The sequence below is a fragment of the Pelophylax lessonae genome (genome assembly GCF_965119305.1).
Source record: "Pelophylax lessonae genome assembly, chromosome: 9".
Classification (NCBI taxonomy): Eukaryota; Metazoa; Chordata; class Amphibia; order Anura; family Ranidae; genus Pelophylax; species Pelophylax lessonae.
Window position 1 is genome coordinate 231,186,496 of NC_138776.1, and position 15,101 is coordinate 231,201,596.

Sequence of the window (15,101 nt, forward strand, 5' to 3'; positions counted from 1 at the left end):
GATGGAGATCTTTGACTGCTTGGATTTATTTCTTCTTCGGAGCGGCCTTCTTGGGCTTGGCTGCTGTCTTGGCTTTGGCCGCCTTCTTAGCCGGACTCTTGGCGGCTTTTTTCGGTTTGGCTGCAGCTTTGGGCTTCTTGGGGCTCTTTGTCACCTTCTTGGCAGCTGCAGCCTTGTTCGGTTTCTTGGGGCTCTTGATCGCTTTGCTGGCCGCCTTCTTCTTAGGGGACTTAGCCGGCTTCTTGGGTGATTTGGCCGCCGGTTTCTTAGGGGACTTGGCCGGCTTCTTAGCAGCAGCCAATGGCTTCTTGGCGGTTTTCTTGGCCTTGTCGCCCTCTTGCTGCTTCTTGTTGATCTTGAAGGATCCGGAGGCTCCATGTCCTTTCACCTGGACGAGGTTCCCCTTGGTCACCAGCGCCCTGACGGCGCTCTTCAGACGGCTGTTGTTCTTCTCCACATCGTATCCTCCGGCGGCCAGGAGCTTCTTGAGGGCGGCCAGGGAGACCCCGCTGCGCTCCTTGGAAGCGGCCACGGCTGTGACGATGAGATCGGACACGCTGGGACCGGACGGCTTCTTGCTGCCTTTCTTGGCTCCTCCGGCTGCAGCCTTCTTAGCCGGCTTCTTCTTGGCGGCGGGCTCCGCTGGAGGAGCGGCGGCTGGGGCGCTCTCAGTCTCGGTCATTATTCTCAGCGAGTTTCTAAATTAGATAATAGAAATATAATGCTCGAATGGCGCTCTGTCTTATATACAGACGTTCCGCGCCGCTATTGGCTGATATAGAACTTGCCTTCTGCACTGCTATTGGTTACACTTTAGACACGCCCACTGACTGTCATTCCACTGTTGGAGAATCTTCTCTCTCTTCTTGTGTTTCCCTGCAGAGAGAAAAACGATTTTAATATGAAATGGAAGGATGGCCGATCTTTATCGGGGACCCGATCTGCTCACTGGACTGTCACTTATCGATCTCTCACTTACCGCTCTCATGATCTGCTCAGGAGGCTGAACACAGAGGCTGCAAACACCTCCAACCTCCTGAGTGTGTGTCCCATTCCTCCTCCTACCTGCTTTTCTACACACATTCCCATCAGAAAACAATCTTCTCACATCTCCAACTACAATCATCTTCACATAACATGAGTGAAGAGTGAAGATCAGGAAACATTTCCCTCCAATACACAAATCTGCTCGTCTATAGCTGAGTAGAAGGAGCCTGGAACAAAAACATCAGCCGGGGACATCAGATCCTTGTGTGATGTGATGGGAGAGATTGTTAGAGATACAAAGGTGTCAGATGATGGGAACATGTCATATTTAATATACTTTGTATCACATTCTGCTCATCATCACACATATATTGTCATCTGAATATTCTGAGTAATGTTATTGCCACATATTACTACACAGCTATATAGACTACTCAGGTAGAATGTTTCCTTGTATCTAGAATCAGAGGTAAAATCTACACATTCCTTCACACGGGGCAAAAAGAGGATGTCAGTAAGGCAGAGGTTGGTGTCAATCATCTTTTTATTATTATTATATTTTTTCCATTTTTTTTTTAATATATAAGATAAGGGAGGGTTATAATAAACCCCATGTAAAATGTATTTTTACCATCTTTGGTCCGATAACCAATCAGAGAGTGAGAAGAAATCCCTCCAAAGTGAGGGGATCCCTGATTCACACCAGAACTAGTGTCCACAGTGAAAGAATTCCACTCTACTGGGTGGGGACTACATTTGGTATTTTCTTTTACTTTCAAAGCTCAATGAAAATTGTAACAGGACAGATAGAGAATATCCCCAATGGGGACACAAACAGCAATAAAAACCTGTCAGGGGGTTCTATCCCTCTCCACTATGTGTCTTTATCTTTAGTGATCTATTTTTTTTTTATATATTATTATTATTTCTTGAATTCTGTATTTGATTTTCTTAAAGATCTAAAGAAAACAACAAAGGAAATGAGAAGATGCATTCTCAAAGTATTGCATGTATACAAAGTGGATTGCTCAGATAGCAAACACATATACAATACAAAAAGTAGAGTTATGTAAGCCACTGGTCTGTATATATGATGGCTATTAGGCAAAACAAATTGAAGGGTAACAATGCAGAACCTATATTAATTTTTATTTTGAGTTCAAATAATAATTGGAACCCGCAGGCAATCACACATGTAGATCTATTATGCAGTATTGGTAGGTGCATAGTGCTGATTTCTCAACCTTTTCAACACAGAGGAACCATTGAAATAAATTTCTGGTGTTGGGGAACCCCTGCTAAAAATTAAAAATCTACAACTTATGTGACACATTAGTGTGACAGTCAGTGGGAAGAATTCTCCTTATTCTTGTCATTGTTGGGAAGAATTACCCCCTTACAGATAGCTAAAAGGAATAATGGTGTCATTGGGAACATATCGGAGAGGCAGAAAATGCCCATTGCTTAAGGAACCCCTAGCAACCTCAGAAGGAACCCTAATTGGTCAGTCTAGATTTGTATTTCTGGGGTCTTTGAGACACAGATCCCAGTCTTTGTCGAATTTTTCTGTGGTAAGTATGGCTTTGGAGAAAAAATATTACATTTTAAGATGGTTGATTATTATTATGGTCACGTCTTGGAGGGACGGAGGCTGCAGACATTTTCATTATCTAGCTTTTGCCATTTGTGCAGCAATGAGAATGACTGGGCATTCCCCCCATATGTGGAAACGAGTTCCTGGGAGATCACACTTTCTCTAGCACAAATTAAAGGTGTTGGGCTAATAATAACAAGTCTGGTAGGGGTATAGTACCACTGCTGAAAGAGTGTTTGTAGGGGTTCCCAATGTGTGGTACAATGGGAGAGCAGTTCAGGTAACAATAATGCCTTGTACCATTGGCACGGTGGTGGGGCAGAGGGTACATGCGCAGACCGTTACAATTTTCGGTTCTGGATAGATTCCCCTAATGGTTGTGAGAAGAGATCATAGATGTATGAGATGCCTTAGAGTAGTTTATCGTCCAATTTATAGGAAATTTAACAGAAGGTAAAGGATCTTTTCCTGTGTAACCCAATGTGTTTTAGTAAGCAAAGATCTGATCCTGAATTAAACATTGAATGTTCTGGAAGAAAGGCCGTATTTGGCTTGGAAGTTTGCAAAAGTCATTACGTTTGATGAAGGTAAGAGATTTCATATAGTGTGGATACCGGCTTCTATCGTGAGCTGTAGCTGTAGATCTGGAAGTATAAGTGCATTGATTTTGATTGGCAAGTAGGGCAGGATAGTATGAGGTAATCCCTTCAACATCTGAGGGATCGCTGTCCAAACTCTCTGGGAGGCTGTTATTGTATCTAACGGGAAATGTTTAGGTGTTGGGGCTACAAGTAAAGCATCAAGGTATGATTTTAGATATTTGTTCAGTTTAGATTTTAGATATTTGGTCAGTCATAACATCTTTCACGTTTTACAAAAGAAATGATCTAACTTTACTGTTTTCTTATTTTTGAAAACAAATGTATTAAAAAAAAAAAACACATGTTTGTAAGATTTTTGCGCTAATACGGTGTGCCATAAAGTTTTGCAACAATCTTCATTTTATATTCTAGGGTCTCTGCTTAAAAAAAAAAAAGTTGCTTGGGGGTTCTAAGTAATTTTATAGCAAAAATACTGATTTTAACTTGTAAGCAAAAAATGTCAGAAATAGTAGTTAATACTATTTAGCTTTTTAAATCCCTAAATATTAAAATTAAATTATAAAATCTTTCAGAAACTGGGGAATAATTGGAAAACAATGGTCATGTGTAAATTCACCTATAAATGTGTAGATATTAGTAATTGTGTTAAACATGTCCAATGACGTAGGAACAATTTCCTACTTCTATCTTCTATAAAGGACTGTGTGCTGTCCGAGGTGATATTGTGATCAGATTTGTATGTAGCTGATACTTTGTACATATTTTGTGTCTTTTACCTATCAGGCAGCTTATGGCTTTATCTATGGACATCGATCTGCTGTTGATGATGGAAATAGATACAAATAGACAAAGATTTGGCTGGGCTGATTGAATACATACAATGTTTCATTTTTCTTGCTTCTCCCCCCATTGTGTTGTGGAATAAAAGCTACTCGGTCTTCTCAACGTGTGATTTGAGATAAAGTAACAATGTAAGGCGGGAGATTGTGGAGGATGTTTTATTGTAAGAATGTGTGAGTGCGGCATATACATGTTTAGGAGATCTGATTGTAGATTTCCTTATCTAAGATTGTGATCCGGGTGAGGGGACAATGTGCTATATATTTATTTATTTTATATTTATGTATATCGTATTCAATGTGAAGGAAGGATGTGATCTCCTTACGGGGACTGGCTGTCATTTCCATCCACCCTTTCATCTCCAGAAGATATTCAGCAGAATTAGAGATCATTGAATATTAAATACCAAACAAACATCCCCCATCTAAAAAGGAACACAGATCTCAGATCCCCCTTCACACTCCTTGGAAGGAAAATACATTTTATTAACGGAAGAAAACACCCAGAACTGTGATTGGTGCCATTTTCACATTCTATAATTCAAATTTCCCGCCGGAATTCTATGGAACGTTTCAATTATCTCAGATAGAATAAGCAGACACTAAAATCTGAATTATAATGCGGATCCGGATCACAATCTTAGGTGTACAGATATACAATCAGATCTCCTAAACATGTATGTCCGACTCCTTAGATAGAAGTGGGTGGCTCTGAGAAGATCCGTTGGGTTTGGGAATAGAAAATAATTGATTCGGATTATTTGGTGTATTTGTGGCAGGAATCTTCGAGGATTTTACCGGTTTTGAGGAAATATTTGGAACCTGAAAAGCGACACAAGGGATGTGATTTGGAGGAAGATGAGCAGATCTATGAATAGAACTTCTACAATGTCGGGTTTAGCGGGATAATGCGGCTGAATCTTCCTATTGGCCAGTAGAATTATGGCGGGAGATTTAAAAGAAGCAACTCTGATCCATCATAGGCGTCGTCTATTAATAGCCAAGAGAGTAAATAATGTCCTGAACTATGAATTATAATGTGATGTGACATTGGAGGTCTATGTAGGAGGGATGGATTTGGTTGTAGGAGTTTAGCGGTGAGTAGACGATCAGCATAGATAGATTGGAAGTAAAAGAGATGAGAGCATGAAGTTCTGTGATCACATTTCCCCTCATTACTACTCGTCTGTTTCACAAGTCTGAGTGTGATAAGAAGACAAAGTGTTTGCCTGTAAAGTGCATTTTATTAATACAATTTATCACAATAAAATATTACTTAATAAAGAAAATAAATTAAACCCAGTTATGTCCGGCTCTTGAGTGGGAAACTAATAATAATGATATTTAGTAGAGAAGTACTGTAGATCGATCAGACTGGGAGGGGAATGGATCGAACCTTCCTTCTATTCCCATTCTGATTGCAGATTTATTGCGGAGATCATCTCCACTTTCTGCCTCTATACATTCCCTATTCATCGCCTTGTACTGCACACACCTAACTGTTCTACCACGAATCACCACAAGGTGGCAGAGCTGAATAAACACTTATGCCGCACTCACACATTCTTACAATAAAACAAGCAAGAAAAACGAAACATTGTATCTATTCCATCAGCCCAGCCGAATCTTTGTCTATTTGTATCTATTTCCATCATCAACAGCAGATTGATGTCCATAGATAAAGCCATAAGCTGCCTGATAGGTAAATGACACAAAATATGTACAAAGTATCAGCTACATAAAAATCTGATCACAATATCACCTCGGACAGCACACATTCCTTTATAGAAGTTGGAAGTAGAAAATGTTTCCTTTGTCATTGGACATGTGTAGCACCTTTACTAATATCTACACATTTTTTTTATTTTTTTATATCTGTTTTTTTTTTTTTTTTTTGGGGAGATTAGTTAAAAACAATCTAAGAGCCCTGGGGCCATCATTAAAAAAAAAAAATCAAAGATTTCTGAGCTTGATATATATATATATATATATATATATATATTTTTTTTTTTTTTACAGAATTCTGAGTTATTAATACAATAGTCTCTATTAGGATGATTTGAGAACCAATGAAGAACGATGCAGTACCACCCACAGACCATCTTTCTGCAGACATACATATCTTCTGCTCTGTAAGATTTGTAAATCTATCCTAGTTACAGTATAGGGAAGCAGGGCAGTGCTGGGTTCTGTAGTGTTCCTTGTACAGGTGTCAAACAGGCGGCGCTCCAGCTGTTACGGAACTACAAGTCCCATGATGAGGATTTGCGAGGCTGACAGTTACAAGCATGACTCCCACAGGCAGAGGCATGATCGGACTTGTAGTTCCGCAACAGCTGCAGGGCCACCAGTTTGACACCCACAGCACTGTATTAAAAACTTCTCATTTTGCTGTCATCCTCCTGCTCTGCCATCTGCTCCATCATAAAGAGCCATGCTGAAAACATGTGTGTCTATGGTCATAACAGATCAATCATAACAGTTACTTGTCTGGACTAATACAGCTTTGTTACAGGCACTTAGCTCCATATATGGTCTGGACACTTTTGGTGTGATTTGAGGACTGCTGGCCTGGTGTGAATATGGCACACTGATGTGATGTGGGCACCTCCAATCAGATATGGTCACTTCTGTTGTCATACAGGTACCTCTGCTGTGACATGGCCCATGTCACAGCAGAGGTACCTGTACAACAACAGAAGTGACCATATCTGATTGGAGGTGCCCACTAGAGATGGCCTTGCGGTTCTCCCGGCGGTCGGTTTGCGGCAAATTTTGCTTGTTCGCTACCCGCCAATTTTGTGAACACATGGCGTTGGTCGTGGCGGTCATATTCGTTTACATTGGGGACAATTTTGACCCATGACACAGCCGTCAGGTGGAACGGGACAGCCAATTGAAACATTTCAGCACATGTACATGCCTCCTATCCTATAAATAGACCAGAGCAGGCGGCCATTTTACATTCTGCTTTTTGTCAGTGTAGGGAGAGGTCTGCTGTATGCATCAGGGAGAAATTGCAAGGGAAAAATAGCTCTGTTAAGATCCACAAAAGTCATTTTCAGGGCTGGTATGTTGGTATAGGTCTACTACAGTCTCTTTTGAGTTTAGGGACAGGTATCCAGTCTGTGCTTTAGGGGCAGTTAGAGATTGGCAGCAGTCACACAAATCGCTCTGTTAATGTCCACAAAAGTCATTTAAAGGGCTGCAATTTTAAGCATTTTATAGTGGATTAGTAGTATTATTGTGCACTGTGCAGCATTGTGACAGGTGTGGTGACTGAGCGTTGCTGCAGCAATACTACAAACAGTGACAAAAGCACTTTTAATGTATTATAACTGGTGTGATAGACCAATTGCTCCCCCCCCCCATACCACATATTGAAGTGGGGTGTTATCTGAGTATACTTTTACAAGTGTGTTTGTGTCCTGCAACAATATTGCCTCTTTTGCTGCATTCAATCTGATATACACAGTGCCAAACTCCCTGGCCAATTTTTTGAACAACTGGTGTGATAGACCAGTGGCCCCCAATACCACATATTGAAGTGGGGTGTTATTTAACAGTATACTTTTCTAAGAGTGTATTTTAGTCCTGCAAACATTTGGCCTCTGTTGCTGTGTAAACTGTGCTACACACAGTGACAACAGTTACTGGCCAATTATTTGTAGAACTGGTGTGATAAAACTGTGGCCCCCCAATACCACAGATTCAAGTGAGGTGTTCTATACCTTTTTCCAGATATACTGCAATTCTCTAGAGACTTTTGTCACAGGGTAATTAAAAAACATGACAGGCAGAGGAAGAGGCAGACACTTATGCAGGGGTGGTAGGGGTAGGGCAGGAGCAGTAGGCCGGAGCCAAAGTGTGAAGTTTCAGAAGGCACATTAGATTACGTTAAAGGATGCACCAGACGTGGTTGAGTGGCTCACTCAGCCTTCCTCTTCTGCACCCAACTAATCCTCTCTATCTGCACCCTCTTCACTCTCTGCTTTGTGCACCTCCAAAGACACCACCACAAACACCACCACCACCACCACATAGCCTCCGCTTGAGTCTCTGGAATTATTTTCCGATTCCATCACAAGACATTTGCGATGTGCCGACATTGTTGGTATTGGATCAGTAAGAGAAGGTAGCTACAGCCGTCACTCAGCAGTCTGACGACAGTACCCAGATCAACCCAAGGAGGTTGGTCCCCGCTGTTTCTGCCTACTCTGAGATCTTGATTGTTAGTGGTGGGGAAGGTGATGTGGATGATGATGTGTCTATGGACGTCACGTTGGGTGGCCACAAGAGAGGAAGAGGCAGTGAGTTCAGAGGGAGAGACGGACCAGTATATAGGGAGGAGAGGCAGGCAGAACTTGCATTGCACAAGAGGTACAAAGCAGACTGCACATGTATCAGGAGGGAGCCATCAACCATGTACAGTCACATATGGCCCTCCCAGGACGCCGGCACATGGCTCCGCAGTGTGGGCTTTTTTTAATGTGTCTGTTGCTGACAACAGTGTTGCCATCTGCAGCCTTTGCAGTCAACGCATAAGTCGCGGTAAGCCCAACACTCACCTAAGGATGACCGCCTTAAGAAGGCACCTGAACTCCCATCACCGAGCCCAGTGGGAGCAATACCGTCAGAACCCACAAAGCCACACTCCAAGCTCTCACCATTTAGCCTCTTCTCCTTCGTCCTCCACTCCACCTTCCATGATGCTGTCGTCACTTTGTTCTGGAAAAAGGCAGGCTTCTGTGGCCCAAATGTTGGAGCATAAAAAAATGATGACGCTGGATAACCCTCTTGCCCAAAGTTTGACTGCTGGCTTGTCAGGACTGATAGCCCGCCAACTACTGCCATATCAACTGGTGGACTCTGAGACCTTTCACAAATTTGTGGCCATTGGAACACCGCAATGGAAGGTCCCAGGCAGGAAATATTTCTTGCAGAAGGGCATTCCAGAGCTGTATGGCCATGTTCAGCGGCAAGTGAATATATCTCTGGCACAAAGTGTTGGTGCCAAGATACATCTGACCACAGACACATGGTCTAGCAAACACGGGCAGGGAAGGTATGTCACTTTTACTGCCCACTGGGTGAACCTTCTGACGGCCGTCAAGCATGTAACCTGTGTAGATTTGGTTGTACAGCTACGGATTGCATGCAGGCCTGCCTCTTCTTCTCCTCCTCCTCCATCCTCCCTCTCCTCCTTTTCCGCTGCTACCGTCTCTTCCGCTGCGCCGCCCGAGATCCCCAGAACCTATTCCACATGCCAGGTGAGACGTTGCCATGCTGTGCTGCGTCTGTTGTGCCTGTAAGCCAAGAGCCACACTGGTCCTGCACTCCTTTCAGCTGTGCGTTCACAGGCAGATCAGTGGCTGACACCGCCGAACTTGACAGTTGGTAAAGTTGTGTGCGACAACGGTGCCAATCTGCTGAGCGCGCCGAAACAGGGCAAAATAACACAGGTAGTATGAAGGGGGAAGGGAAGGGGAATGCCGCTCAGGTGTGCGTCCAAAATGGTGCTGGCTGGATCCGCCATCCGGAGAACATGCATAAGGAATTGTGGAGCCGCACACAAGCAGGTGAAATCAAAGGACTGTCTTTATTCTTCAAAATCATCCAGGACAAACAGACGGTGTGAGGAACAGAATATGTCCAAGGTAGACGCGTTTCACGGCTCGAATGGCCGCTTACTCATTACTACGGTGTGGGATAGCGGAAATCGGTCAATATTTGAAGACAAATGAACCAGGAAATTGATGATTGCGAGTCCTCGCAACTGTGTATCATTATCTAATCACATGAAGCATCCGATTATTCCGCGATCCAACACCGGGACATGTCAAAACACATATGAAACAACTTAACAATTGTGTGAAAACAGTGATTAAAAACGATACATTCAAAGAAGATCTACAAATGAATGTAATTTGTAAAAACAATAATAACAAAGTTGGCGCAAAAGAATAAGATATACACATGCCGATTTAGTATGAGAAACAATATACACAATTTAGATGCAAATAAAAAAGCAGCAAATAGTATCACATAGAACTACAAATGATCCTGTGTATTTCATTACTGTGTGGTTTCTTAATAGTACAATATGAGGACTAAGGAAAAACAGAATATAAAATGTAAATGAACTATACTTATATGTGTACACATATATGTATAGTATAGTATTGTCTCTATATACAAGTGCCATATAAATTTCCCAGGAGGGATAAAAAATAATGAAATCTAAAATGTAAATCAAATATGTGTGTGAAAACATATATGAAATGTTGATAATAATGTGGTAATAGTGAACGAATGTGAATATGCCTGTGTGCTGGAATGATGTTAAAAAATAATGGATATATGTGTGATGGATATCAGTGAAAAAAGACCAAAGTGGTGAACAAAAATAAAAGTAAAAGTGAAAAAAGTGTAAATAAAAATGTGAAGGCTATGTAGAAAAAATGTGTTTGTGGAAAATGTAAAGAAAATTAAATTAAATTTAGGTGAATATAAATGGTGTATGATAAGAAAATGAATGCGTGAAGGAGTGTCTGAAAATATGTTGTTGTAAATAACTACATTTTCCTTGAAGACATCATATAAATATGACTATATCAAAATCCGAATGTCTGTAAGTATAATTATAAACTTAATAAACGAAAAATAACAATATGCAGACATAGGATTTGAGAACATTGTTGAGACATGCTAAAACGCATTGAAGCATATATCGGCATGTGTATCGTCTAAATGCGCGATGTGTGCATTATCGTTAGGATGAAGTCCCAAAAGAGCAAATGAAAAATAATAATAAAGTAATAAAAGATCCCCCCAATATTGACCAGGAATATTGCTGATATTTAATGAATATCTATTTACTTACTATGGGTAATCTATGTAAAAGACTGGGAAAATGTCCCCTAGCCCAAATATGGTCAATGGGGTAGATAATAATAGGGATCAACAAATCTAAGAAAAAAGATCATTACAATTAGTCAATTGGGAAAGAATCCAAAACGAAATAGCAAGAAGTGCCCTCATTCAAAATAGTCGGAACGAGACATGTAAATCTTCTTTGAATGTATCGTTTTTAATCACTGTTTTCACACAATTGTTAAGTTGTTTCATATGTGTTTTGACATGTCCCGGTGTTGGATCGCGGAATAATCGGATGCTTCATGTGATTAGATAATGATACACAGTTGCGAGGACTCGCAATCATCAATTTCCTGGTTCATTTGTCTTCAAATATTGACCGATTTCCGCTATCCCACACCGTGGTAATGAGTAAGCAGCCATTCGAGCCGTGAAATGCGTCTACCTTGGACATATTCTGTTCCTCACACCGTCTGTTTGTCCTGGATGATTTTGAAGAATAAAGACACTCCTTTGATTTCACCTGCTTGTGTGCGGCTCCACAATTCCTTATGCATGTTCTCCGGATGGCGGATCCAGCCAGCACCATTTTGGATGCACACCTGAGCGGCATTCCCCTTCCCTTCCCCCTTCATACTTGATGATCTCTGTGATTCAAGCCCAGCTCGGTGAGTCCACCTTCACTACTTCATTATTTCTTCATACCCAAGGACTTTATATAAGGACTTTAAACAGACGGTGTTTCATTCCATACACGGAACAGATATGGAGGTACCCTCAACTAGTCGGACGCTCAGACTATTGAGCAATAATCCGCTCAGACAGGATGCTCAGGCAACATTGAAAAAAGCAAAAGATGATTCTTCACCACTGATTAAAACCACTTTCCACAAATTAGAAAAACTCATGACCAAAGAAGTTAAAGCTTACTGGGAGAAGACAACATTAAATGAATATATCGAGGTCAGCAGAATCCCAAGAGGCCTTCGCATTAAAAAATTCCCTACGTTCGAATTATACAATGAGGACCTAAAGTTACAATGGACAGATACACTTTCCAAATGTTCTTTTGACCTCATGAGATTGATTGTTGAATCTAAGAGTTTGGAATTGGACAAACTACAGAAGGACATCTCTTCATTGCAACTGGAACTCTCATCATTCAAAGACTCTCCTTTGTTTGTCGATCTTGATCATAATCTCAATGAAAAAATTGATAAATTAGAAATGGACATCAAAAAAGGAAAACAAGACTAACTACCAAGGCAGCAAAAAGCTTACAGTGGCAGAATGCTCGCATCCTGGCTACGCAGGATAAAATTGGACCTAGGCTAGCGTCTAAATTGACACCAAAATACAGGATTGTTTCTATGCCCAAAATTAAGGCTATGTCCGGGGAGCTTACGAGGAACCCTTCCTCAATTATGGCTGCTTTCCAATCCTTTTATTCTACCCTTTATGCTGACTCTAACCCTTCTCGGGAACAAAATATTGAGTCCTTTCTAAGTCAGGTCCCCCTCCCACAACTTACCAATAAATCACGCTGTCTTCTAGAGGAGCCCTTTTCTGAACAAGAAATCCTTGTCGCGATTAAAGCTCTACGCACCAACTCAACACCGGGCCCCGACGGCTTCTCCAACCTTTATTACAAGTCTTACGCTGACACACTCGCCCCTTATCTGGCCAGATTTTTTAATTCCCTTAGAGGGACGGAACCTCTGGACCACTCCATGAATGCGGCTTTTATATCGGTCATACCGAAACCGGGTAAGGACCACTCAGACATTGGCAATTACAGGCCCATTTCTCTTATTAATAACGACCTCAAGCTCCTAACGAAAATATTGGCCACTCGCCTTTCCAGCTTCATTCATTCTTATATACACAAGGATCAGGTTGGCTTCATCCCAGGCCGACAAGGAACCGACCAAATCCGAAGAGTGATTGATGTGGTCACTCTCCTACGCTCGGGCTGGGATGGAGCGCCTTCCCAAGAGGGCTTCCTTCTATCTTTAGACCTGCACAAGGCCTTTGATTCGCTCTCTTGGCCGTTTCTCTTCTCCACGTTGGAGAGATGGGGCTTTGGCCCCTGCTTTTTGGCCATTCTTCGGGCTCTCTATTCCCACCCCTCAGCCCAAGTCCGATTGCAAGGGTATTACTCTGAGTCCTTCTCTATTCACAGGGGTACACGGCAAGGATGTCCTCTCTCACCCCTCATTTTTGCCATTGCTCTGGAATCCCTGGCTATAGCTATTCGTCACCATCCCGATATACGTGGTATACAATGCGGTGACACAATACATAAATGCGCATTATTCGCGGATGACATTATGTTATTTGTCACCTCCCCCTTAATCTCGCTCCCAAACATCGTATCACTCCTTCATGACTTCGGAGCAGTCTCGGGCCTGAGAGTAAATATGAGCAAATCCCTGGCTCTGAATATAAACCTCCCACTTTCCTTGGTCTCTCGCCTTAAAGATCACTTCCCTTTTTCCTGGCACTCTGACTCCATCCCATATTTGGGAGTGCAAATTACGGCCTCAATATCTGATCTGTACTCAGCCAACTACCCTCCGCTTTTTAACAAGTTGAAGAAGGATTTAGAGGAATGGTCGAAATATAATATTTCATGGTTGTGGAGAATCAATGCGGTCAAGATGACCCTTCTTCCGCGACTCTTGTATCTATTTAGAGCACTCCCTATCCCGATTATTAAGACACAACTTAAATCACTTCAGTCGAGCTATATCAGATTTATTTGGGGCGGGAAGGGCCATAGAATCAACAAAACTACACTTATTAGATCACGTAAACATGGGGGCCTCGGGGTCCCGGACATTTGGAAGTACTACTTAGCAGCCCAATTGACGCAATTTTCTATCATATATATTAAAGGCGAAAAACCTGATTGGTATTACATGGAAAGACAGGCTGTCCCTCTCCATACTATGGATTTTCTGCTTTGGAATCCTCCTGCCTCTCGTCCCCCTATCCTGGCTCCCACGCTCTCACACTCATTTGCTCTGTGCGACCTTATTCATAGATCCAGTAAGATTGCCTCGCCTTGGGGTCCTCTTAAACATATATTTCACAATCCTGATTTCCCTCCTGGAATTGACATCAAGGCTTTCAAATGGTGGACGGATAAGGGCCTGTATAGAATTGGACACTATTTTGATGCAAGGGGTCCACTCTCCTACTCACATTGCATAGCTACACTAAAAATGCCACCTGCAGAGAGATTTCGCTTCTCTCAGATCTCACATTTTTTACGCACACTCCAGAGAGGGTCGTCGTGCCCCCTTTCGGTAACCCCCTACGAGCAATGGTGCTCCAAAATTCAGGACGTCAGGGGTGGAATATCCCTCGTTTATGCCTCCCTGGTAGCTCCTGAAGATAAAACTTCTTATATGCTGGGATGGGAACAGGACCTGACTGCAGACTGGGACCTCGATATATGGCATGCCTGCGCCCGCGGATCCACAATGTGGGCCTCGTGGAGGCTAATGTTAAAGTACTGATGCGATGGTACATGGTACCTTCTCGCTTGGCAACAATTTTCCCTAACTCTTCTCCGGTCTGCTTCAGGGGCTGCGACCTTCTGGGTAGCCACATACACATTTTTTGGGAATGCCCCAAAATTCGTAATTTTTGGAATAAACTATTCCGGTTGATTCGACGCGTTACGGGGGTTGCGATTGAGCAATCGCCGTCCTATGCCCTTCTGGGCCATCGTCTCCCCAAGGCCCCTAGACACACCCAGACTCTCATTTCCTTTATATTTCTGGGAGCTAAAATTACAATAGCTAAACATTGGAAACATCCTACAGTCTCCTTCTTAGCTGCAAAACGTAAAATTTCCTGGATAATGACCCAGGAAAAGATGTACAGTATCCTCAATGACTCTAGGGAACAATTTGAGTCAATCTGGGAACCCTGGGTGACTTTTTTGAATGTTACACTATAGGACAGATGTGAATTGATAGACTCTCTCATATCAGATGTCCGCTTCTAGGTACGTGATTTCGGACCATGGGCTCCTCCTCTGCATCCCTATCCCCTCCTTCCCTGTGACTCTTCCTTTTCTTCTCTCTTTTTCCTCTCACTGCCTCTATCCTGCTCCTCGTTAAGGTCTTTATACTAGGCATGTGCCCAATTTTTATTTTTTTTATATTTACCTTCCTGGTTTCGGGGGTCTGA

General features: G+C 42.3%; 3 protein-coding genes across 3 annotated transcripts in view; 1 reads left to right on the plus strand and 2 right to left on the minus strand.

The window, feature by feature from the left end:
• The window catches only part of LOC309564724 (uncharacterized protein), a gene marked incomplete at both ends in the record, with an annotated part of 57,287 nt that overhangs the window by 7,508 nt on the left and 34,678 nt on the right, over window positions 1-15,101 (minus strand). The window lies entirely within an intron of this gene.
• The window catches only part of LOC309564723 (uncharacterized protein), a gene marked incomplete at both ends in the record, with an annotated part of 91,741 nt that overhangs the window by 6,808 nt on the left and 69,832 nt on the right, over window positions 1-15,101 (plus strand). The gene's annotated exons all lie outside the window — the stretch shown is intronic.
• LOC309564731 (uncharacterized protein) lies at window positions 26-682 on the minus strand (the record flags this gene model as incomplete). Its single annotated transcript, XM_082269414.1, has 1 exon — window positions 26-682. One exon carries the CDS (start codon window positions 680-682, stop codon window positions 26-28), a length of 657 nt encoding a protein of 218 aa, XP_082125540.1.